Below are 25215 nucleotides of genomic sequence, written 5' to 3'. Positions count from 1 at the left end.
ACTAAAAGATTTTATCACCGATTTGTTTAAGGAAATAATACAGCAAACAAGAGATAGATTTTAAAGAGCATCGTAAAAAAGATAGCGAGGGAACGAGTTATAAGGAAGGACTTCCAGAGTTTAGGATTCTTACATTTGAAAGCAATGTCATAACTGGCAAGAGTAAATAAAATCAGGGATGATCAAAAGGCCAAAATTGGAGGAACTCGGATATCTTGGAGGATTATTAAAGTACTGTAATAAAATGTCAAACTAGAGTTTATGCTACGGAATCCATAACCTTCTGACTCAAAACCAAGAATACCACAACTCTGCAAGGTGACAGATTAGCTTTAGCTACTTTACTGATAAAGCAAAGACTCAGAATTGGACAAAAAGTTCTGATTTTTAAGTAACTACCACAGAATTTTTACTAAAGATTGTACCTTGTTCATCAATCCATGTATGTGATATTTTAAATCCAAAGCAACTTACTGTGTTGCTCTGTTGTGTCCCAACATGAGTAGGTTAGGGGATTAGTGGGATAAATACATGGGGTCATGGGATAGGGCTTGGATAAGATACTCAAAGAGTTGAATGGCCTCATTCTGCGATGTATGATTCTATTGATAAAGAAATGGTAAAATTGTTCTTTATAAATGCACTTACAATTTCACTACATGCCATTGCCATCTTACCACACAGAGGAACTTTTGTGGTTATAATCTAGATGATAGATGGTGAAAGACTATAAAAAGTTTGTAGTGACAGCTTTGATAAAACTACTTGGATTAAGAAGTAATTTGTGGTTATTATACTTTCAGTATGATCATAGAATGACCACATGGGAGATGGAGGCCATTTGGCCCATCAAGCCTGCATCAACAACAATCCTATCCAGGCCCTATTTCCATAACCCCATGTATCTACCCTGCTAATCCGCCTGACTAAGGAGCAATGGCCAATCAATTAATCCGCACATCTTTGGAGTGTGGGGAAAAAACTGGAGCACCCGAAGGAAACCCATGCAGACACAGGGAGAACGCACAAACTCCACACAGACAGTGACGCAAGGTCAGAATCAAACCCAGGTTTCTGGCGCTGAGAGGCAGCAGTAGAAACCACTGTGCTACCCCAAATTTTTGTTCAAATTTCAGGATAACTTAACCTATTCACAACTCGAGTCCTGGAGTTGGACTCGAACCTGGAACATCTGGCTCTGAGGTAGGATTGCTGCCAACGTGTCACAAGACCTCCTTCTGCAGTGAAAACCGGCACTAAAATACCTGTTCAACATTTTCAACATTCCCTTGCTTTCCATGAACAATTCCCTAGGCTCACTCTTCAGCTTTAGTTATTCTTTTTCTGTTCAAATACTTCCTTAAATTATTTCATGGGATGTGGGCATTGCTGGCTGGGCCAGCATTTATTGCCCATCCCCCGCAGGGGGCATTTAAGAGTCAACAACATCGCTGTGGATCTGGAGTCACAATAGGCCAGACCAGGTAAGGACATTAGTGAACCAGATGGGTTTTTATGGCAAATCAACAATGGTTGCATGGTCATCGTTACTTTTAATTCCAGATTTTTATTTAATTTACATTTTATCATCTGCCATAGTGGGATTTGAACCTGGGTCCCCAGAGATAAAAGCAAAATACTGTGGATACTGGAAACAGAAACAAAAACAGAAAATATTGGAAAATCTCAGCAGCATCTGTGGAGAGAGAATAGAGCCAACATTTTAAGTCTAGATGACTCTTCGGTCTGTCCGCAAGCACGACCCAGACATTCCTGTCGCTTGCCACTTCAACACACTGCCCTGCTTTCCTGTCCACGTGTCCATCCTTGGCTTTTGCAATGTGCGAATGAACCCCAACACAAACTGAAGGAACAGCACCTCATCTTCCAACTGGACACAAGCTTCCAGACTGAACACTGAGTTCAACAACTTCAGAGCATGAACTCTCCTCTCCAACTTCACACCATTTCCATTTTTTAAATTTCATTTTGTTTCTTTATCCTGATTTACATTCCCTGATTTTCTTTGCTCTTATGAAGGGTCATCTAGACTCGAAACTTTGGTTCTATTCTCTCTCTACAGATGCTGTCAGACCTGCTGAGATTTTTCCAGCATTTTCTGTTCTTGTTCCCCAGAGCATTATCCAGGGTCTCTGGAATGCCAGTCCAGTGATTATACGGCTAAACACTGCCTCCCCATAGAAACTTACTGTTTTCTATTACTAACAAAATCTATTTTCTCCCTCCTGCTTATTTTTAGTCATAGTTTAGTGATTTTCTGAGTCTTAAAATCTTACCAATCTTGTCGTCCTGTTCTGGTTCCAACATTCAGACATTTTGACAAGATTGTCTTAGTTTCTTCTCAACTATTAGCCACTTACTCAATATTTATCCCCACTCATTATCCTTGGGCAGAACAATTGCTGGTTTCCATACACTTTAATCCTTGTACATTTTCTTTCAGCATGTGTTAATTTCCTACATTAGTGAGTTACAGCAAGAATTTGTGCTGACATATCAGTTCAGAGTGAGACTCCTCTTGCTTACCTTTTCAATTTTCTTTCAACACCAAAGAGGTTTTTAAATCTTCCCTCATGAAGCCAAGTTCTTTCACGCTTTCAGGCACAATAACTTTGTATGTTTTCAGGATAAGCCCTGCTTCAATATTCAATTCATCTCTGATCTAAGGATCATTTCCACTATCGTGCCTGGCAGTCCTTCGAACTACACAAATTTCAACTTTTGCAATGATTGTTCTGCCTCCATTTCTGTTAGTGTCTCTCCTGGTTTTATTTGTAACTTCACAAGATGAAATTATTTGATTGATTTGTCAATTTCAGATAGATAGTTTCAACCCAATGCATCTGCTACATTCAATTCTCTTCACTTCATCAGTTCTGGCAACTTGCGCTCTGCAAGTGACAATCTCTTGGTGGAGTTTCGCAGGATTGTTTCCCCACAATTGTCTGGAGATTTGAATTAAACTCCCCAGACACAGTGGAACCTCTTATACCCAAATAGGGTGGCATGGTGGCACAGTGGTTAGCACTGCTGCCTCACAGCTCCAGGGACCTGGGTCCAATTTGGGTCATTGTATGGAGTTTGCACTTTCTCCCTGTGTCTGTGTAGGTTTCCTCCGGGTACTCCGGTTTCCTTCCACAGTCGAAAGATGTGCAGGTTAGGTGAACTGGCCACACTGAATTCTCCTTTACCGTACCTGAACAGGTGCCGGAGTGTAGCGACAAGAGGACTTTCACAGTAACTTCATTACTGTGTGAATGTAAGCCTACTTTTGACTAACAATAAGTTTTACTTATCCTGCAAGTCGTTTCTCTATTTAGGAATAGCTGCATTGAATTAAAGTAAACATTAGTGAGTTACATAGGAAGAAGTAGATATTTCTTCTGTAGCAATAATCTGCTGACTCCTGCATTGGAAGTATCAAGGCTAATCCTGGTTGCTTCGCTCTCGTTATATTCTGTTAGGGGCTTCTAATCATCAAGAATTTTGTGTCTTGGAAACTCCTAATCTGCTAATTAGTTCAGTGGTAGCACTTTTTAAAAAATCCCATCTAAACTTTTAAGTTTAGATTTATTTATTAGTGTCACAAGTAGACTTACATTAATACTGCAATGAAGTTATTGTGAAAATCCCCTCATTGCCACACTCAGGCTTCTGTTCAGATATACTGAGCAGGAATTTAGCATCTAATCAGCATGTTTTTCGGAGCATCCAGAGGAAACCCATACAGACACGGGGAGAACATGCAGACTCCACAGAGACAGTGACCCAAGACGGGAATTGAACCCTGGTTCCTGGTATTGAGAGGCAGAGCGCTAGCCATTATGCCACCACGCCACCCTGAATTAGGTAGAAGCCTGTCCAAATGCCTGATGGTGCTGGGACGGGTTTGCAGTTTCTTTTTGTTTCCCAAGCTTGATTGTGGTGGAAAATATGGTGGCAGTCAGCTTTGAGCCTACCAGCCTGAGTGTTTACCATATATACTTGACTCCTTGTGCCTTAAATTTTAACTCGTTCATATTTAACTTCAGATTATGCTCCTTCATGCATTGCAGAGTTTTTCTTCACCTCTGGTCACACGTCTGTTCAGTCTCTCCGCAAGTCATAATTTGCATTATTTCAATGCTTTCCAGACCTGTCATAATCTGTATTGGAAGATTTCTCAGTACACAACTTTGACAAGCATTCACCCAATTTTATTTACCAATCAAAAATTGCATCAAATATGCTGCTACTATTGACATGTATGGTCATGATATCTTCCCTCTTTGGTCTGCATTGAATAATGTTTTCTTTCAATGGCTTATTTACATAACTGGGATCAAGGTAAGTTCTCCTTCGCTCGATCGGTTAGCTTGATCACTCTAACGATGCTACTGACTATTGATTTTGACTTCCTTTATTACAACAAATTGCTTAATTTTACCTAGTTTATCATGAACTGTACCAAAGTGCAACTAGCAAACTGGTGGGGAAAATGACAGACCATCTGACTTTCTGTGCTATATAGCTCAAATTTTGAAACGCATCAGTATTACTCTGCCACTTTTAAACATTTACTGTTAAGATGCTTCAATTCTTTTGGTCAATTGTAACAGCTGGTATGGTAAAAGCCCAGGCACTGGAATACAACATCTAGTCACACGCCTGCGCAGTACTGAGGGAATGTTGCACTTTTGGAGGTGCCATCTTTCAGATCAGAATTTCATCCCTGGCCCAATTTGCCATCTGAAGTGGATTTGAAGTATCCCAGTGCATTATTTCAAAGATGAGTTAGAACATTCTCTCTGGAGTCTTGGTCAACCAACTCAGGCTATTGATCATAATCAGAAGCTGTTTGTGAAACCTTGTGTGTGCAAATTGACTGTCATGTTTTCCCCACATTCTGGTAATTAACCACCACGGATGAAGGTGAGCAGGCTGGCCTAGGGCTCACCTGTCCCACTGTAAATTTGCAGGTGTGAACTTGGTGGGAAGGCCATCAGAGGAAATTTATAGACAATCATTCCCCCCACCACTGGCAGGGGAATGTACAATGCTATCCATAATGGATAGTAGAGAGGGTACACACAGTGCAAAGTCAAGAGAATGACACCAGTGCTGAAATGGCCAACTTACAATTACAGATTGCATAAGCTTTCATTCCCTTGAGTTGAGAAGGCCGACAGATAATCTAGGTATTTAAAATGATAAAAAGATTCAACAGGATAGAAATAGATAGGCACAGGAAGACGGTTTCCAGCATCCAGAACAAGGAAGATTGTACTTAATATTCACTTAGGGTCTAGATTAATTTCACAGAGTACCTTGGAGTTTCTGCCCTGGGTGTTAACTCTATGACCTTCCCAAAATTGGTTTACAGAAAGACTGAGTAGTGTAATCAAGAAACATTTTATGTAATCTTTCCCTAAAGGCTGTGGATGCTGGACCATTTGGTATTTTAAGGCAGAGTTTGTTAGATTTTAGTTTCAACACGATATGAAGCAAAAATGGGCAAATTGATTTGATGTACTGATCCACTATTATTTAACAAAATGGCAGAACATGCACAGAGGGCTAAATGGCCTGCTCCTATTCCTTCAATTTAAGCCATTTACGATCATAGCTAAGAGTAGCGATGCTGGATAGTTAATGCAGAAGTACTGTAATAATCTAACAGAAAATATTTAGCTGCAGAACTTGTTAGTAAGATGATGAATACAAATTACTTACACTTGAATAACTTCCCTGATCCTAACAAAAACAAGTTACAATTATTCTAGCACTCTTGCACTAGTTTAATGTCATACATCAGTGACCAAATAGCTTTGAGACGTGGTGTCACATCCAGTATGAGCATTCATTTGACCATTGTGATGATACTGTGCCTTTAAGAAATGTATTTCAAGCATGTTTCTCTGCAGGATTTTGTTGGTACCATGTTGTCTGTAGCCGGTGTCCTCCATTTGTTACTGAAACAATACAATGAACATTATGTTGATTTTAATCCGAACTAATTCAGTGTCCTATGGTTTTTAGTGTCCCTTGGGATTGCTGAGTGGAGGTTGATTTGGGGATGATTGACAGATTAGGCGATATGCCTGGGGACAGCTTTTTTTTTCAGAGCATTCCATGTTTTTAGTTTTGTTTCTCAGTTGCTGCCAGGAGTTTGTGGAAGAAAGCAGTGTCTTTCTGTTTCTCTCCCTCTCTCCAAATGTTTTCTGAAAGTTCCAAGGCTGGGGAGCCTCAAAATTTTGATCCAACATTCAAAAGGACCAATTCAGATCATATTAAAGAGCTGAAGATCCAGCATCATGTGAGCATACTTACTTTTTCTGCTAAATCTGAAGAAGGGCGTATGTTTGTGGAATGGTGTTTAACTTGAAAAGCAGAGATAGCTAGCTATTAGGAGTAATTCTTTTTGTTACATTTTCACTGCATTCTTACACAAAGATTGTTTAATAAAAGCTTCTTGCTGGTCACTTGAATCACACCTGGAATGAAACACCTTATGCTCACTCATGCCAAAATCAAATGTAAAACTTAGGGTCTAGATTAATTTCACAGAGTACCTTGGAGTTTCTGCCCTGGGTGTTAACTCTATGACCCTCCCAAAATTGGTTTACAGACAAAAAAATTGGCCAGTTGACATAAATATGTGCTTTGATTGCAAAAGTAAAATTTAGGACAGCATTGTTTCTTTAACTGTCACAAATATGTAATGTGGCAATGTCGAAGTCTCAAATACAATGTAGTTAATGTAGCCAATGATTTACCAAAGTTGTTAATGGAGAATCCCCAGCGCCAATAATGTGAGCACAACTATTGAGTTGATCAGGTCAACATCCTCTCAAGGCAAAAATGTGTGCCAAAAAGGGTGTGCGTGAAGCTATTAACTCAACACTTACTGCTCCATTTTTGAAAGATTCTGGTTTTATAAAGCGATGAGGAAAAATACAATCACTACAACACTAGGTACATACTTCAAAGAAAATAAATACCAGAGCGTGCTAAGATCAATGGAAATGAGAATCAGTGAACCAATAATTGGCAGTCTATACACAACAATGCTAGTTTTATGCCAAAGCAGTATGCTTAAAATCTACTTAGCTGCTGAGTAAGAGTGAATACTTCGTATCCGAGCATGCTACTCTTGACTTGGAAATCTTTGATACTGACTCATAGCAACAAAATTAGAAAAAAATGTCCGCAATACTAACTCAGCATGATGAGCACAAAACTGTCATCATTTCAAAATAAATAAAGGACGGGGAGTTTTTTTTAAAAAAAACAGACATCATGATGGAAATCAGGGGACTCTCAATAAAGGCTCAGTATGTAAGGAATATTGACTTTTGCATACTAATTACACCCAGCATCCATTGTTCCTACTCTATATCACCAGTGTTTGCACATTACAATGTCAATCTATTGCTACTGGTGCTCTGGAATCCACAGTGTAAATGGATGAATTCCAAAACATAAGCAGCAAGACAATTCAAATTGCTTTTATTTGAGGCCGTTGTGTATAATTTGTGCAGACCATCAGACGATGTACTCCTTTAAAGTACCTAATAGTAAAGTTAAGTTTATTGGTCATAAGTAAGGCTTACATTTACAGTGCAATGAAGTTACTGTGAAATTCCCCTAGTCGCCACTTTCTGGCGCCTGTTTGGGTCAATGCAGCTAACCAGTACATCTTTCAGATTGTGGGAGGAAACCAGAGCATCCAGAGGAAACCCATGCAGGAAAAACGTGCAAACTTCTCACAGGCCGTGACCCAAACAGAGAATTGAACCTGGGTCCCTGGTGCTGTGCTAACCATTGTGTCAACATGCCAGAATAGCTTAAGCTTGCTAATGTTCAGCAAACTTAATTTTAACATTTTCTAGTTATTTGACACTGTATCCATCATCAAGAAGTTACATAGTCTGCCCTTTTAGCCCTAAAAATATTACATTATTATAGTGCAACGTTTAATTTTATCTTCACAATATATGTTGTCAATAATATTATAGATCCATTTATTTGTCTACGATTGGAGACCATTTTAATATAACAAGAAGCCTGATTTTTCTACAAATATTTCAAATAGTTCTTCAGCACTGTTCAGCTATAACACTGAAGTCTCAAACTCACTTCATGTTTCAATTCTTTTAAGTGTTTCTGGCTTGTCATGTTCCAAAAGGACAATTCCCTTCAGGAAAAAAAGGGAGCTAAGTTAATATTATGCACATAGCATACCAAGCACCCCCCTTAAGGTATATATACCACTAGCATGCATGAACAACACGGTGTGCTATAGAATGCTGAATTGTGAAATGTGAATACCCAAATCATTTAAGATAGAAATTCAAATCTAGCCGAGACTAAGAATGGAAACATTCACGAGAATCTGCTGGATATTCACTTTTAAAATGAAGTTTCTGTTCCATAGATACAGCACAACCACCAGGTGATTTAAAAAAAATTCTAAATAAGCATCCTTCATCCAACCCTATTGTCAAGCATGTTTTTTAACTGCACAAGGCATCATGATTGTTCTCACCAGATGTACACTAATGAAATAACCTAGGTACATTTAGTCACACTGCAGTAAATAGTTTTCGTTGACAAAACTCTCCAGAGAAGCAGGCCACCACTCAATCATAAAACTTTCCTCAGGGAAATGATAAAATGACAAGTGCCTGCCTGATGAATATTGAGCATTTAAAATGGGTAACCTCTGAGGTGGTCAGTCCAGCACTTGAACTGGTATATTTTGACAGATGTTTTGCATGTTCCTTTCAGATAATCAAAGAAACAGACTTTTGGTTTGAGTGAAGTTGCTCAAGTGAAGATAAGCCTTTGTTGCTGCTAACCGGTAGAATAGGCATTCACCTAATTTGGAAACCTGGCATTTCCCAGTTTTCACCTGGCCCTGACGCCAATCTTGGTCACCTCCAAGGGGTGGATCTTGCCCTGTTACCTGTGCACAAACACTATTTTTACTTGAAGCCTGTGTGTAAGAAAAATTCCAGGATCCACTCAACTCCTGAGTTGCCCATCGACTAAACTACTTGCTCAAGACATCTGTTATAATGCACGCTGGTAAAAGAGAAACGTTGTATCCAGGAATCAGGGGAGAGAGTGCATTGTAATATTTAAACACAGAGGATGCTTTCTTGCACACATTTTACCTAAATGCTTTATACATATTCCCCCCATGTCTGCAAGGGTTTTTTCTGGTTTTCTCCCACAGTCCAAAGAGATGTAAGTTAGGTGGATTGGCCACGCTTAATTGTTCCTTTGTGTCCAAAGTTGTGTAGGTTATGGAGCTTAGCAGGGTAAATATGTGGGGTTACAGCGATAGGGTCCGAGTGGGATTGTTGTCAGTGCAGGCTCAATAGGCCAAATGGCCTCCTTCTGCACTGTAGGGATTCTATGAAAATAATTCAAAAATCGTAGTCAGGTTTCCCAAGATAATGTGAGCAAGTTCCACTCTAACTTTAACCATTTTCTAATTCAGGAATTTTTACTCAACAAGTTAATCTAGCACTCAAAGCTACTGTCCAATTGAAGTATATAATATGTATTCTATGGTTCAGAACATTGTTTCTGAAACTGGATGCCTGAACATCATTAAGTTTAGCATCACCAAAAGCCATATTTCATGGAACAAAGAACGTAGATAATGTTCTTCGCAATAAAGAAAAGTCCATTTTGGATTAAATAAGGGTTATAAAGGCTTGAAGCAAAAAATTTGTTTAGGGAAGTAAATTCTATCACCGGATCTAATGATTAACACGTGTTCCAATATTCATAGCATAGCACAGACCCCTTAACAATGCCCTAAAGGAACCAGAATTTCATAATAAGTTACAAATTAATTTCCCACTGTATTTTCTCTTCACTGATGCACATGATAAATACCTTTCACAGATGGTACACAAGAGACAAACTTACAACGACAAAGCTATCTTATGGTAAACACATTGTTCAGATAGCTGTACAATTAACAGGCAATTTTAAAAGGTTACAGTACATTTCCCTTTGCCCTTGTCTAACTAAATTACTACAAAATCTGTACAAACAAACTACTCATGGATGGTTCGTTTTTTATTGAAAATTACGATAAATACTTTCAGAAGCAAATCTGAGGCATGTCAAGCATAAATGTGGTAAAAATGTGTCGGACTGGAGTATCATAAATCCTGATTTGATTCGGCCAACCTAAAAACAAACGTACCAGTGTAGACCACATTTTTCTAAATGCTATGTCTGATTAAGCTGTGCCATTAAGTGACAGCTGAGTTCAAGTTGAACTTTAACATTAATATGATATTATTTAAATGACTTCATGTTATTTTTGCACAAAAAATGATGAATGATTTCTCGACACCCCGACTGACATAACGCAGGCAGACCATTTAATGAGTTTTGACAAAATGGAGACATATGCAGAATATTTGTTACAGAAACCGTCATTGTGGGCCTTTGGCAGCATTTGTTTTTGATTGTCTGCAGGCATTGAAGCATCTATTTCAATTCCTACTTCCCTTCCCTCTGAATTTTGAATTTAGCTAATGTCATTTTTAAGGGCATTTACATATTACTCTTAATCAGATATTTCCAAGTTACGGTTCACAGGCAGAAGTGTGAGGTTTCAGTAAAATGAAGCAGTGACAATCAGCAAAGTGAACCTTTGTCAGCAATGTTTGCTGTCGGAATAGGCTGCAAGAATTCTTAAAGAGAACAGAAAACTGGCAAAGATTTAACCCTATGCGTGTGAGTCCCATATCACTGCACAACCTGCTTGAAGGCATGATATTCATTTCCTTTTCTTTAAATCTCTTTTTGTCTTTTTTTTAAAGCTTCTAGCTTTTGATCACACTTTCGTCCGCTGTAGCCTAAGCAAGCTATGAAGTATAGGAATTTTTAATTTGTCGGCAATATAGAATGATCTAAAAGTGGTGGGTTTTGCTTAAAAGAAAAGCTCTAATTCTTATTCCCATTGGCTGGTAGGCTTGCTGATTCTAATGTTGTATAATGTTCGTGTACTTCTGGACTTTAGAGTTAATACATTAAGATAAATTAATAGATATCACCCCCTCCCCTTACATACAGACATCCAACTAACAACTCAGAATTAATGACATTACATTTGAGGATTAAAATAAAGAAAGCTTGAGTTTTGGTCTAGTTGGAAACAAAATGAAAATCAAAAGATGTGTTGTTGGGTTACTTAAAATATTTTTCTTTAGAAAGGAGCAAATTCTACCAGTTAAAACGTGCAAATAAATTGTTCTGAGTGGACAGTTCACCCATCTCACTGCATTCAAGACTCCCAACAGTTACTACATTGAAGAATGCTGAGTGCTTTCAGTTACAAATTGAAGTGCAAAATTCCTCATGCGTAATACAAAAAAGTTCAGATCTACTGACAATAGCATTTTATACACTGCTTCAGAATTTGCAGTGTGCTTGTTTCAGCGATGTTAACAAGTTAGAGCCAACGTTGAGTCCAGATGACCCTTCGTCAGAGCTAAGAGCAAAGAGATTCCTGCTGAGATTTTCTAGCATTTTCTAGGTTTTTCTCCAAGATTCTAGCACCCACAGTATTTTGCTTTCATCTTAACAATTTAGACTCATATTAGACTTAGATTTCAGATCAGCTGAAGAAAATGCCAGTTTTAAATCAGATTTTCAGATATGGCAGATAGCTAACTGGCGGGGAATCACTCCATCAAGACGAGGCAAGCTGGTGGCCCTTCGGATCTTTGTGATCAGGCCTCAACTGAGCACAACTGACGAATGGCCACTGTAAATGATACTCCTTATGAGTAACAGGTTAATTGGGAGGGCAGGAAACCTAGCAGGGGAGCTGTCACTTAAAAGCAAACTGAAGTTCTGAAAGGAAAACCGCATTCTTCAAACGTGGTCAGTGGAAGCAGTCACTGAAGCAGCAGCTGGCAACACAACATCATTTAGTGTCTCTCAATTCTTGGAGATGGTTTGGGAGACCTTTTTGGAACACAGTGAAGGAACAGAACGGCTATCCTCTTTCCCTTCAATGAGTGACAAATGGCCCATCAAATGATTCAACAGTGATGGATAGAAATGATTGAGCAGGTCAATAGCACTACTGTATTGGAAGGTGCTGGCTTTGGTGCAGGATGAAATATCAGCTCATCAAGCTAAGGTTTCTCTTGCTCTTTATATAGCTCTGCACAACCCTGCATTAGCCTCAGTACTATTAACCTTTTCCCTCCTCAATTCTCACGTTCCTCCTCCAAATCACAATGGGACATATCATTGTAACATCCTTCTCCTTGCATTAACTCTCAAGAATTGCTTCCCAATTACTTCCCCCACTCTTTTGCCATACTTGCTGCTTTTCCTTGAAGTATGGATACTATGTTATGCTTCCCTGCCAATCACCCAAGAAGAGCACACACTCATCCACTGCCTTTTCACATAGGAAAAGTCAGTGCGCCCCTAAAGAAAGACTTCAAGAGTAGGAAGATTGCTTAACATTACTCGCAGGGAAAGGACAACATTAGCAACAAATGGGAATCTGGTGGCTGTGCAGAGCAGGATATCTGGGCATCCACTCTTCCATTTTACTGTCATCATTCCAAACACCATTAAAGCAATCGGCAACTCTGCATGGTAATAATTGGTGAGACAGAGAGGTCAGACTAAGAGAAAGTTCAACTGCAAAGGGCAACCAAGGAATGGCTGACTGGAGAGCCAGGTCAGAACTCTGGCTCAGCAGAAAGTGATGGACGAGGTGCAGATTTGAAAGGCTCATTGGTGGCATCTCTCAGGGATACTCATATTGTAGATTTTCAGGTTCCACCATCTCCATCTTGGACAGTCAGGAGACTAAGTAAATAGGAGCTTGAGTTGCATCCCAATATCATACTACCAGCACTCACATAGATCAGTGGGAGTAAAGTTTCCAATTTTGACTTCATATATGCCAGGAGGTTTCATCATATGACCTCCTTTCTCTGACCATCCAGCCCAGTCAAACAGCTTCCCACCTCACCCATCTCCAAACTTTTATAACTAATTAACACAAATGTCCAAAAGAAAATAGCAAACACACTTGTTAGAAAAATATCTTTTTTGCAAAAGCGTCCAGGGGATTAATGTTTAATTCCTGGAGACTCCAGGACGATCCTGGAGGGTCAACAAACTTAATGGGAGTGCTGAGCCACAGTTTGATAGCAATGGGAATAGAACCTCTTGCCATTGCACAGGGTGAAAGCATAGTTGGACCCTGGCCAATCTTTCAACCAGTGCCCACCCTGCCAAAACAAAATCAGCCAGACTAAGTTATTCCCAAACCTGAGTCCTAATAGTTTCCAACCACAAACATTCTAAAGGTCCTTGCTTGAGCCATGAGATCTTTCCAGTTGCCATGCTGCGGCCACTGGGGGAACATCCTGCAGAAGGAATAGTCGGTAAGAAAGTCTGCAAGGAAGCTACTACTGGCTAACATCAGAGTGATAATTAGAATGCGAGTATTTGTGCAGCCATTAAAGTGATAAACCTCTCAAAAATCTGTGTGTGCAAAGAATGCTCTTATAGTAGCTGATGGCTTGGGCATTCTTTTCAACTACTAATTTGAGAAGCTTAGCCCTTAAAGGAAAAATACTTTGTGTGCACCAGTAATTGGCTCTGTAGTAAAGAATTGAGAGGACTGTCATCTTAATATTATTCATTCAGTTTATTAAAGGTGGAATAACTAGGACAGTTGTTGGATATGATGGTGAGGAGCAGGGATTATTCAGATGAAGTACACTTCAATGAACCACTGCTGAAATCCTTGGGCTATCCTCACCATCCTCATTTATTGTTATTAGCATCCTCATTATGCTGAAGATTCTCATCCAATGATGATTTGAAAGGTTGTCTCATTGCAAAGTAAAGTTGTGTGATATGCATTGCAAAAAGCCACTAGGTCTGCTCAGGCAATGGAATCACTGCTGGTGAACTCCAGTGGTTTGTTCAATGAAGGCTATAGTTGCGCCATGGTTCTGGCTGTACCAGGTTCCTGAGTGGGTTGTGAACCAAATTCTTCTTCCCAAATAGCTGTGCAGGGGGAAAGAGTGGGGTTTGGAGGGAGAATGCAGGATTGGGAGAAGGTAAAATCTTCATGGCAGCTCCCACGAAAGTGAGCAAAGACCTACATGATACTCTATTGGTAATGATATACCTTAACAGAATGGAAGCCCTTGCAAATAATGAAGCAGTGGGTTTGTCTTCAGCCATCATCAAATGATGATAGCCTGGACTTGAGGAAATTCTGCAATGTGTGAGATCCCCAGTGCCCTCTTGAGCTGATTCCAGCTGTTCATGGTGGAAATTATGAAAGTGTTTGCTCTAGTACTTATGACCTCAGTTAGCTTCTAAATGCAAGCATAAACTGTAAACAAATTGAAGTTACTGATTTCCTTGTAGCAGTTTGGAAGGGGCTAATTGTAAAGAAGTGGAGGCTTCACTGCAACAGGCAGGGTTGTGCCTACTGTGGTATTTGATTGTTGGTGATGATACAACCCTGAGACAGCTTTCCTGGATAAGCACAGACTCCTTACACACTCCTCTTCAGGGAAGCGCAGGTATGTTGTCCTAGGCTTAGACACTGTACAGGGAGGGTGCAGATTCCAGCGAGAACACCTCCATTTATTTGGGCTCCAGTTTGCTCTTTTCTTTTGTTGGAATTGCTTCATTCCCTGCTAGCCAGGAGTGATCTGTCGTGAGGTCCTCAAAGGAAAAAAAGTGTGTTGGAAGAAACTCTTCAAGCGTCGAGAACATTATTCATCAATTATAAATACTTAAAATTGTCCAAGTGGCAAAAAGAGCAAAACGTCTCCCAAGCCTTTGAAGCATATTAGCTGAGAACAGGTGAGAGTCGCTTCAGATAGCATCAAAAATGGCCAACTCTTCCTGACTTCTTGGTTTGGGGGTGAATTGAAGAACTGGCAGTAACAATATGGGCAGAGATTCAGATGACAACAATTTACCCCAGTTTACATATTAATAGGGACCCATTAAGGAGTTCTGACTAGCTAGAACAAAGAAAATTACAGCAAAGGGTCAGGCCCTTCAGCTCTCCAAGCCTGCACTGACCATGCTGCCTGACTGAACTAAAACCCCCCTATCCTTCCAGGGATCATATTCCTCCATTCCCATCCTATTCATGTATTTGTCCAGACACCCCCTTAAAAAAAAAATCACCAAAAGTCACAGGTGCGCAGCTGAAATATTATTAAACAGAGAGAGGAAAGTTGGTCCCTGCATTATGTCATTTTAGAGCCTCTGTGCAAATATATTGCCATTCTGTAGGGAAATTACACTTGCTGATTTATGCCAGTGATCTTTGTGGAAATGTCCTTTGCAGATATTAAAAGCATTTGAGGCACTCATGTCAACTACCCAAAGGAAAACAACAGTTTTAATGGTGAAAATGTTCTGTTCCAACACTAAAAACCAAAATTCAATTACTCATTGGAAGTTGATGTCCTCACAAAACCCCTTTATTCTGAAGGACCCCATCTGTAATATTCGCAGTTGGCACCTCCGTCACTTGTGCTTCCCATCACCCAATCGTGACTGCTTTTAATTTCATATGCAAGTTGCTCCTGCTAGGTGCCCTCCCACTTTACTGCTATGATATAATCTTGGGTGGACTTATTGTCACGATTCTTCAGAGACTGCTAGTTCCCATACAAAAAGAAGGCAGAAATCTGACAGCAAAGAAGTTTGAAATTAACCCAGAACACCAAAACCAATATCACCAGAGTTGAATCAACCCAACTTAAATCACGGGTGTTTGGCTGTTTCACTTGATTTTATTCTCCATCTTCTGCAGTCTCTTGGTAAGTTGACACCAGCTAATCTACTCAAAACCAACTGAACACAAGTAAATGCTGGTTAATATCTTCCATCAAAAATCTTTCAAATCACACACATGAATCAGTGTTTTATATAGATTAAACTATTACCATCACTGATGCCATAGCTCACAGGCTTCAGTTAAACATTAGCAATGCTTCCAGCCGAGTTAGCCTGAAACAATGTCCCCAATGTGTATCAATACATAATTACATTTTGTTTTAAGTGAGATGTATTTGTGAACTCTGTACTGCATGCAACTCAGGAGAGAAAACTGCATAAATAGCAAAAGCAGGCACTAGAAAGGAAGAGGAAAACGCAACTCAATTCTATGACACTTGTGCACTGGGAGCACTTCATTCAAGGGAGGGGGTAAGTTATTTATAGAAAAAGCACAACAGATTCCTACCTTGACCTTACCTTCGCAACATTCCCGTCAAAATCCTGGAGCTCTTCCCAAGGTTTGTATCAGTTTCACGCAGCTGATAATAAGAGTGAGGAAGGAAGGGGTTACACAGCAGAATATGACAAAATACTTATTTCATAAGACAACGATCATCTTTCAAATTGAAAACAGGTCTACACCGTCACTGGTAAGAGTCCATTTTTGTACTTTCAGAAGAAAGCCAACAGCATTCTACCAAGAAATAGGTAGGCTCGGAGAGATCAAATGCAAAACCAATCTTTTTTAGTTCTGACAAAGAGCCGACAATCTCAATATATAAATCATATTTCCTCTTTTCTGATGATGACAAATCTGTTGTGTATTACCAACATTTGTCGTTTAAAATAATCTTGGCAGAAGGCAACTTTGATCTTTTATATTTTGCATTTAAAGAGATATTATAGCCTTAATAAAAATCACTTGGCAAACACAGGAACAGGTTCAAAACTTAAAGTGATGACCTACAATACAGCAGAATTTCGTGTGTCAAAAATAACTTTGTAATGAAAATGGTGTGTCCCCATACTGCCTTTCTCTTTCTTAAGTAAAAAGGCTAAGTCTCTTTAAGAATGCACTAATACCCAAAAGTGTATTAAAAAAATCTATTGCTGAGTCTAAACCTGCTGAGGTGTTTACTTTTAATGTTTGCAGCTACTGAATACTTTTGTAGGAATAAGCAGACATAAAATATCCTCTCTCTTAATGTTAGGATTATTGAATGAGCAGAAGGATGGGTTTATTATTCTTGTACCACTCTCAAATTGGAAAAAAGCTGAGAGCAGATATCACATAACTTGAAATTTAAAAATGCGAGAAGGGAAGTCAAAAATTGTAGACATATTTAGAGGTCACGTGACCAACCTGTATGGGTCAGTGTACCAGTCAGCTGTTCTTTTTTGCAAAGCTACAGCCGAGTGGCACACACGAGGTAAATTAGGGAATAACGAAAGAAAACAATAGTGTAAAAAAAAATTCAAGGAAAAATTATCCTCTGATCTTGTATTGAAAGGTTTGTAGCACCTCTTTCTGGATACCAGAGGTATATAAAGCACAAAGCAGCATATGATATATAGACAAACAATATATAGGCAAATTGTTTTGAAGTGAAGTGTCTTCATCTTTAAAATCTCACATAACATCCACTCCATTTGCTAAATACAAAAGAACACTGGACAATGTTTGTCATGAATATTTCAGTATCTTTAAGAAATTTGGATGTCGATTTGGGGAGTTATGTTTGCTCATGAAGATATGACATATTCAGCAATGCTCAAGTTTAAAACAAATCAAAGTGGATCATGCATTCGCACAAACTATATTCTATGGAACTAGATGTCTTTTGAATCTGTCTAGCTCAATAAATATAGACAAAAGATATTTATAATAATTTAATTGGCAAGGACTTTCAAGGAGTTGTAGAAATCCATTGTTTTAGCATATCTGCAAGGCAGATATGTGTTACTGATAGAATTACCAGAAGGTTGAGTCATTTTAGATTTTCCAGTGTGCAGGATAATTTAAAGATTTAGCGAAACTTAAATTACATTTTTAATCAATGTTTGTTTGGAGAAAATATACTGCAAAATAATCATATTCACACAAAGGTTTCTGCCACAGCAAATATGAGCGATGATTTTCTTGTCCCCATGTTGGTAGAAAGGAAGCTTAAAAACTTACACATTTCAATTTTAGATTGAATACAAAGATTGGCTGTTTCCATTTAGCAAAAAGAAGCACTTTCATTTGTAACATTTATTAAAAAGTATACAAATGCTTAAAAAACCTGAAAGCCTTACTCTCAAGATCTGCTGTGGCTGACTACAACCACTGTTAGTTATGTATTCTCAAACTCACCCTTTCCCGAGCTCGTTGGATCTTTTCTTTGTCGTGATGCAGGTTCTCTAGGATCTCCTGTCCAATTTGCTCTGCAACACAAAAGGTAATGATCACAAAAAGTTACACGCTGAATGGGAAAAGCTGAAAAAAGAAACATTAAATCTGTTCACTGAGACAGAGCAGTAAGTTTGAACCTAAACCTACTTACATAAAATCTCAAGAATTAAATAATTTCAGTGGCCACTCTGCAACTTGCAGTGAAGCAGAGCACCTGTAAGAACAATAGGAACTAATTTAATGTTACTGTAGGAATACACCAACTTCTACTTTACACGTAAGCTAACTGAGAAACAGAAATACTACGGGTGGTATTTAATAATTCTTGGAGACGGATTTGCAACAAGACTAGAAGAAAAGAAAGAAGCTTGTCCTTGCGGGAGTTAAAAAAAATAAATCTTATGTTTCACCACAATTTAGAGGAATATGCACATGTGCGACCATTCAACCTCACAATTAATGCTGAAGTGTGAAAACACTTATTTCTCATTTCAATTCTCCTGAACATATTTAAGTGAGTAACTGGCATACACTCCATAATTGATCTTGCATTATATTTTTTTGAAGACATTAATACATTTGCAGAAGTGTTCCATCAAATCAATAATTTTGTATCTTTCAAGTCAGACGCATGTAAAGTGCAATTTTTATTTTTTTGTGCTTCCCCCCTTTCCCGCAAATGGCAATTACAAAACCAAATCAAAACTTAATTACCTAACACTAAACAAAACTTGAGATACGGTTCTTACCGAGTTTCTAAAAGTGTTAAGTGCTGGAGCTAACAATGACAGATGTAGCAGGATAAATATTTTTTTCAGATATTTGACTAGTAATTGATGTTCCCATTAAGGTATTTCTTCGGTGCTGGTTTGCCTCATGGGATTTTGAATAGTGTAATGCCTCCCTAAAGGTTCAATGCATTTTAAGAGTTTTTTGTGTTAAAACGAATACACCAAGAAAAATGTTTCAAGATGATCTGATAACACATTTTTTAAAAAAAAGGAAAACAGATGCCATTAAATACTGCTGATTCAAAGCAGGTTGGTTAATTAGTTTTTTCTCTGTTTCGTTTGGCTGCCAGGTTGACATCTTCACCTTGGTTCTAATGATTCAATCTATTTCTACCAGCGAATGTGACAATGCCACAGACAGTAATTGAGGGTAAAACATTGTCACTTTGATGAATTGTGTTTTTTCCTCATAGTCAATGACTAGTGAAGTCAATAAACAAGGAAAAGAAGCATGTCCGCCGGAATATCACAAAATGAATTGTTGTCTTGACACATAGGGATCAAAACATCATACATTAATTTCATCCTGGTGTGGGGCACGATGGCATCTGCTTCACTCTGACTGTCTGCACAGATAAATAATTGGGGCCATCATCAATTTTGCAAGAGTTTTTTTTATTCAGTATGCAGCACAACTGACGAACTTTGGCCCTTTTTCACAAGGAGAACAGCCACAAGCAGAAAGTGCAGCCACGACATAGATGACTCGAGAGCTCTACCTTCTAAATAACCATAGTCAAGGTAACGTCAAGCTTGAAGATACTTGAAGCTTGAAAGAATTTTTTTTAAAAAGGGGGGAAAAAATAATTTTTTCTCATGCTTAAACAGCTTCATCAAGGCCGGTAGGGCTCAGCATCCTCGTGACTGGCCTGAAATAATTCATCCTCTGAATATGAATTAGCACTGGGTAATCACAGCATATTTATTACGCATTTCTGTGGTCCTTCCCTCCTGTGAATGCTGTATTATTCATTGCTTCTGCCCTGACCCTGGTGCGCTCCTGTTCTGACAAATCATACTTGATTAAGACAAATCTTTATTAGTTAGGTAGTCAACTTCCCCATTTATCATTTGCAAATCTCATTCCCCTTTTCCAAGTGTGTTAAAACTGACTGCTGCAATTTGGTAGAAGCTGTTTAAAATGCTTATTATGGGAAATGAGTGCAAATACAGATACAAAAGTCAGTAATGGATGATAAGACAAAGGGCTACCTATCATCAATTCTACATAAGCATATCAGAAAAACAAACCTAACCACGTTGGAACAATTTATAAAAATTATTTTCTCGCTCATTTGGAATAATAAAATGTAAAGTTAATTTAGTTTTATACTGTCTTTTCAGCACCTATATTTGATGTAACCATTAAGCCTGGTCATTAACACATTGTGCAACAATATTGAACACTAATTTCAGTTTACCAGTAAATAATATTGATCCTACTAAACCGTCGAGTACAGAGTTGTTTCTTATGAAATGTAATTTTCATTAAACCTCAAGTAAAAGAAGATGAAATGATTTACAAAATGAACCCTTTGAAAATTTCTGATGTCACCATAATTCCAAAGGTAGTCTCTGATTTGCAGACCATGAGTTTTAATTCCAACTTTAGCTACTACTTGAATGCACCTATAATTAAATAGCTCTCGTTCCAGTACATTCAATGAAGTGCTTCATAACCACATTGAATTCTATATATATGTACACTGGGGGTCAGTGGTGGAGTGGGGCAGGAGAGGATAGAGGCACGTGCGATTTATGAAACAGGAACAGGCTTAAATACCCATTTGGTTGTCTACTGTGGAATAGCAGTAACAGGGGCTGTGGAGACGTTTCAGCCTCAGATTATCATGTACCACTAGTTGATAGTGTGCAGCACCAAGGGAAAAGAACTGAGCATTTCATTCTTGGAAATCTATGAAGGGAAACTTCATTCATTAATTATAATTCTGTCTTAAATATATTCTGAGGTCCAACCAAAAATGATTTTAAAAAGCTTTCATATATATAATGGATAGACACAAACTATTTATTTATTGTTCTTCCTCCTTATAAGCTCACGGCTTTTACTAGGATATAGTTTTGCCCGAGGATTGCAGAGTAGTTAGTGTTTGTTAAGTCACAGGTTTATTCTGGATGTTGAGCTGAGTGCTTACTGGTCAAGTTGAATTGCGTGTCATCTATAAATTGCAACATGCTGGGACCAAGTAACATTGGAATGATGTTCTCCAGTTTTCCACTTGATTACCTACAATGGCATGAAATTATATAGCTTTCTCCTTTCGGAAGCATTATCTGGACTCATTTGTCATACTTAAGAAATTAACTACAGGATTGGCCTAGGACTGTGCAAATTGTACACAGCCCACTAGAATAAACATCCATATGTTTTCCTGAACGACTCATTCAGCTTTTTGTTCCACATAAAAAGTTGTTTCTGAGTGTGAAGAGATTCCCATTGGAGGATGGAGAGCTGTTTACAAAAATCTTTTAAATACGGCTTGGGCATATTCAGATGAAATACATACTTAGTTTTCATTAGCCAAATAGTTCTTGGGACTTGCAATCCATGGATGAAATCTTACAGCTATTATGAATCTTAATTAAATACAAAAATACAGATATTTTAGTTATGTGCCTTATAAACCTCAAGAATTGCACAATAATGGGCAACAATGTTTGCTGTTTTACTGATATTGTCAATGTCTGATTTCAATTTTCATTCCTCAACATAAAGCAGGAAAAATAGAAAAATATTAATCAATAAATCTGTAAACTATTTTAATGAACCTTTATAGGCTGTAAGAACAGAATCCTTTTGGCTCAGATCAAGCGTCAAATCAAGCCCAAAGAGGGGTGTGATACCTCATCTCAACAGCCTGCATCTTGTTCGTCTCTCTTGTGGGAACCATGAATTGGATTTAATTGGATTTTGAATTTGGGTTATGGAGCAAATAAGGAATGGTCCACTCTGAGCATTAGCTTTAAGGATGGAATAAAAATATAAAAAAAGCTTCATCCTAACAAGTGAAAAAAAATCCTTAAAAAATAAATAATTCTGCTGGTAGTCTGCATGGGTGGGCAGCAAGTAAGTTGTTATTCCAAATAAATATGCTACTGGCATTTTGTAGTTGTTATGGAAAGCAGAGCAAGTCATCCATTAAGATCTCCTTCACTGAGATCAGACTTGGACCTGAACGGTTGTTAGACTAAATAAAACCTTTCAGGTAATTTTTCAGATTGAATGCATATTTGTGCTACGGTCTTTCAAAGAGGTGTTAAAGTTCTTAATACTGAACAGCAAGGACTTCTTCAGCTAAAGGATCCTACATAATATTGTCCAGGTCTGAATTTTATTTTAATGATCTAATATGTAAACTTTGCTACTCTGATAATATAGAAAATGTGATTTCAGTGTAGACAGTGTAGTTCACATATTTCAGCCACTATCAAAAACCATGAGCCTGGTTTCCCCGACTGCGCCTGTAGCTGGGATTTTTGGGTCCCGCTGCAGTGGGAGGTGGGGTGAACAAGATAGGAAAATCCAGGCCATGATATTTTAACATCCATTTTTAGGTCCAAATTTATTGGTAACAACAGCAACTCTGAAAATAACGCTTCTCGGTATTATGGAATTAATCAGACAAGGTGAAATGCGGAAATCAGGAATCTATCATCCGGTTTGCTTTGCTCCAGCACTAGCTTTGCCACACCAGTCTCTTATCTGGAGATTCAGCAGTTAAACAAACCAATGACGTGAGTTGCAGCATTTACCTACTAGATAACCACTGAATGTGCTGGAAATGGTTAGTGCTTGCTTAAGTGTAATTAACATTTTCACATTATGATACGTCTTAATCACTGCCAAACAATCACCCTGGCACTTTACTTTTGGAAGTGTGGAGATTCATTCCTCCAGATTTTAATTACTGTTGCTTATGTAATAAAAAATTATAGTTTTTAAAAACTTTTCTTTCTCACAGCTTCTCTATTTTACTTTTTCTAATGATTTACATTGAATTCAGCTGCCAAGCCTCTAAATTCTGAAATTCCCTCTCCAAACCCATGCCACCTCACTCTCTCTCTCTTTCTTCCTTTAAAGCTATTCCTTCAAACTTGGACCCAACTTTTGATCATCTGTCCTAATATCTCCTTCTAAGGCTCAGTATCAAACCTCATTTGATAATGGTCCTGTGAAATGGCAGGGGAATTTTTACTATGTTAAAGGTGATTAACAAGTTGTTATTAATGAATTATTTAAATTTTCACACCCTGATTTGGGCTTTTCAGGGCTTAAAATTGAGAGTTTCAGGGACCATGATGCACAATTAATCTCATTGAGACATATAAGATCTCATTGAGACATATAAGATGATGAATGGGATGGATAGGATAGAGGTGGAGAGGCTCTCCCCGCTCAGAAAGGACAGTAGGACTAGAGGGCACAGCCTCAAGATAAAGGGGGGGCGGTTTAGAACAGAGTTGAGGAGGAACTTCTTCACTCAAAGGGTGGTGAATCTCTGGAATTCTCTGCCCGTTGAAGTGGTGGAGGCTGCCTCGCTAAATATATTTAAGATGCGGGTTGATAGGTTTTTGATAGGCAAGGGGATTAAGGGTTATCGGGAGAGGGCGGGAATGTGGAACTGAGACACGACAGATCAGCCATGATCTTACTGAACGGCGGGGCAGGCTCGAAGGGCTAGATGGCCTACTCCTGCTCCTATTTCTTATGTTCTTATTAACCCCAATTTACTCATTGTGATGCAGAAAGTAAGTCAACTTTTTGTTGGCTGCTTATTTAAATTAGTTTAACATCCAGACAGCACTGTTCATTGCCTGGATGCATTAGCAGAGGGTCAATACCATGATTGGCCAGCATCACTTAAAGCTAGCCTGCTCTTCTTAAAGAGGAAATGCATTGTATGCGTAGCAGATGAGCAGGAAGTGACTTTGTCCTGGAAAATATGCATGTCACAACATGCAACATAGCAGGCTCCAAGGTTTTCAATGGAGATCCTGTACTGGAGGAGAGATGATCTGTTTTGCAGGAGGACAGAAGACTCTTCAGACTCGTGCTCAAAAGGTAGTGGGAGCAAGTAGACATGGAGTAAATCCCAGAGGATGTGGATGCAGTGCCACAAGAAATTCAATGACTTCAAAACACTGGTCAATGTCACTGAATGCATCTTCAAGTGGTGTGTCCTAGCAAATGCATCCTTAGCCTCAACCACTGCTCATTTCACCACAGTCCCATCGCTCACTAATCAATAAACTCAACTAATATACACTCACACCTGGCATTTAAATGCACCATTACACTCTCACGCACTTAGCATTGCTGTAAACCACATACATCTTTGCAGCTTGCATATACAACCATGAAAGCTACATGACCTAAACAATAGGACATGCATGGATACCTTGTAGGATAAAGTGGCCAACAATAGGAGACAGGAAGAGCTAAATAGAGAGAGATAGCTGAGATTGCATGGCCTAACTCTCATAGGTCAAGCTGTAGTCACCATTATGGAATGCTTTTTGCTGACATTGTGGCCAGGGCTGAGACCACTAAAGATGCTGGTATGCTCCTAGCCATCCCCATAATGGGGCGACTCTCAGCAAAGGATTGCAGGCATACTGTAGACACAACTTTGGAGCTCTCAGGGCACTCTGGGTACTCAAAATAAGACAGCAAACAGTCTTGATTTCTTGCCCTGCACAACCCAAGACTCATTCATACATGACATAGATCCTCTGTAGCGAATACTGTCCTGAAAAATCAATCTCCAATTATCCCAAGTTGGCACTCCAGAGCCCACAGAAAATGTGATGCATTTATAAGTGTAGCGAATGGCAAGCGGCATCCCCTAATTCCTGCCCACAAAATCGTGGCAATCACCATTTCCCTCTCTTTGCGTTTCAGTTGCTTAGCAGCTGAATACAAAAGTCTTGAGCTCCTTTTATCCTTCATGCTTTCCACAACTGTTCAAAAATATGCAATGTGGAATGATCTACATTAAGCTAGACGTTTGAATAAATTGAGAGCGAATATCTATTGAGAAATGGTTTATTTTCAGCGCTCAGTGCTGAGTTAATACTATATTAAAAATATGACTTCTGAAATTAAACAAAATATAGTTAATGATTTTATTACACTGGATTAAAGCACCGACAGCACTCATTTATAAAATGACAGATCTA

General features: G+C 38.7%; 1 protein-coding gene across 4 annotated transcripts in view; it reads right to left on the bottom strand.

Annotated features, from left to right (window-relative positions):
• Nucleotides 1-25215, bottom strand: part of vti1a (vesicle transport through interaction with t-SNAREs 1A) — a 327457-nt gene that overhangs the window by 127435 nt on the left and 174807 nt on the right. For 2 of the 4 annotated variants that reach the window (XM_080205768.1, XM_080205769.1), the window contains 2 exons: nucleotides 18185-18255; nucleotides 16295-16367 (listed from right to left, as the gene is read on the bottom strand). In XM_080205768.1, coding sequence (XP_080061894.1) covers nucleotides 16302-16367; nucleotides 18185-18255 — 137 coding nt within the window. In that variant the 3' untranslated portion in view covers nucleotides 16295-16301. The remainder of the gene's footprint in view (nucleotides 1-16294; nucleotides 16368-18184; nucleotides 18256-25215) is intronic. The other 2 variants (XM_080205766.1, XM_080205767.1) reach the window with 1 other exon arrangement.

Source organism: Carcharhinus amblyrhynchos, chromosome 17 (assembly GCF_965287045.1).
Source record: "Carcharhinus amblyrhynchos chromosome 17, sCarAmb.v2.hapA, whole genome shotgun sequence".
In the NCBI taxonomy this organism is placed as follows: Eukaryota; Metazoa; Chordata; class Chondrichthyes; order Carcharhiniformes; family Carcharhinidae; genus Carcharhinus; species Carcharhinus amblyrhynchos.
Note: the sequence above shows the minus strand (reverse complement) of the source record. Positions and strands in the feature narration are given on the sequence as shown.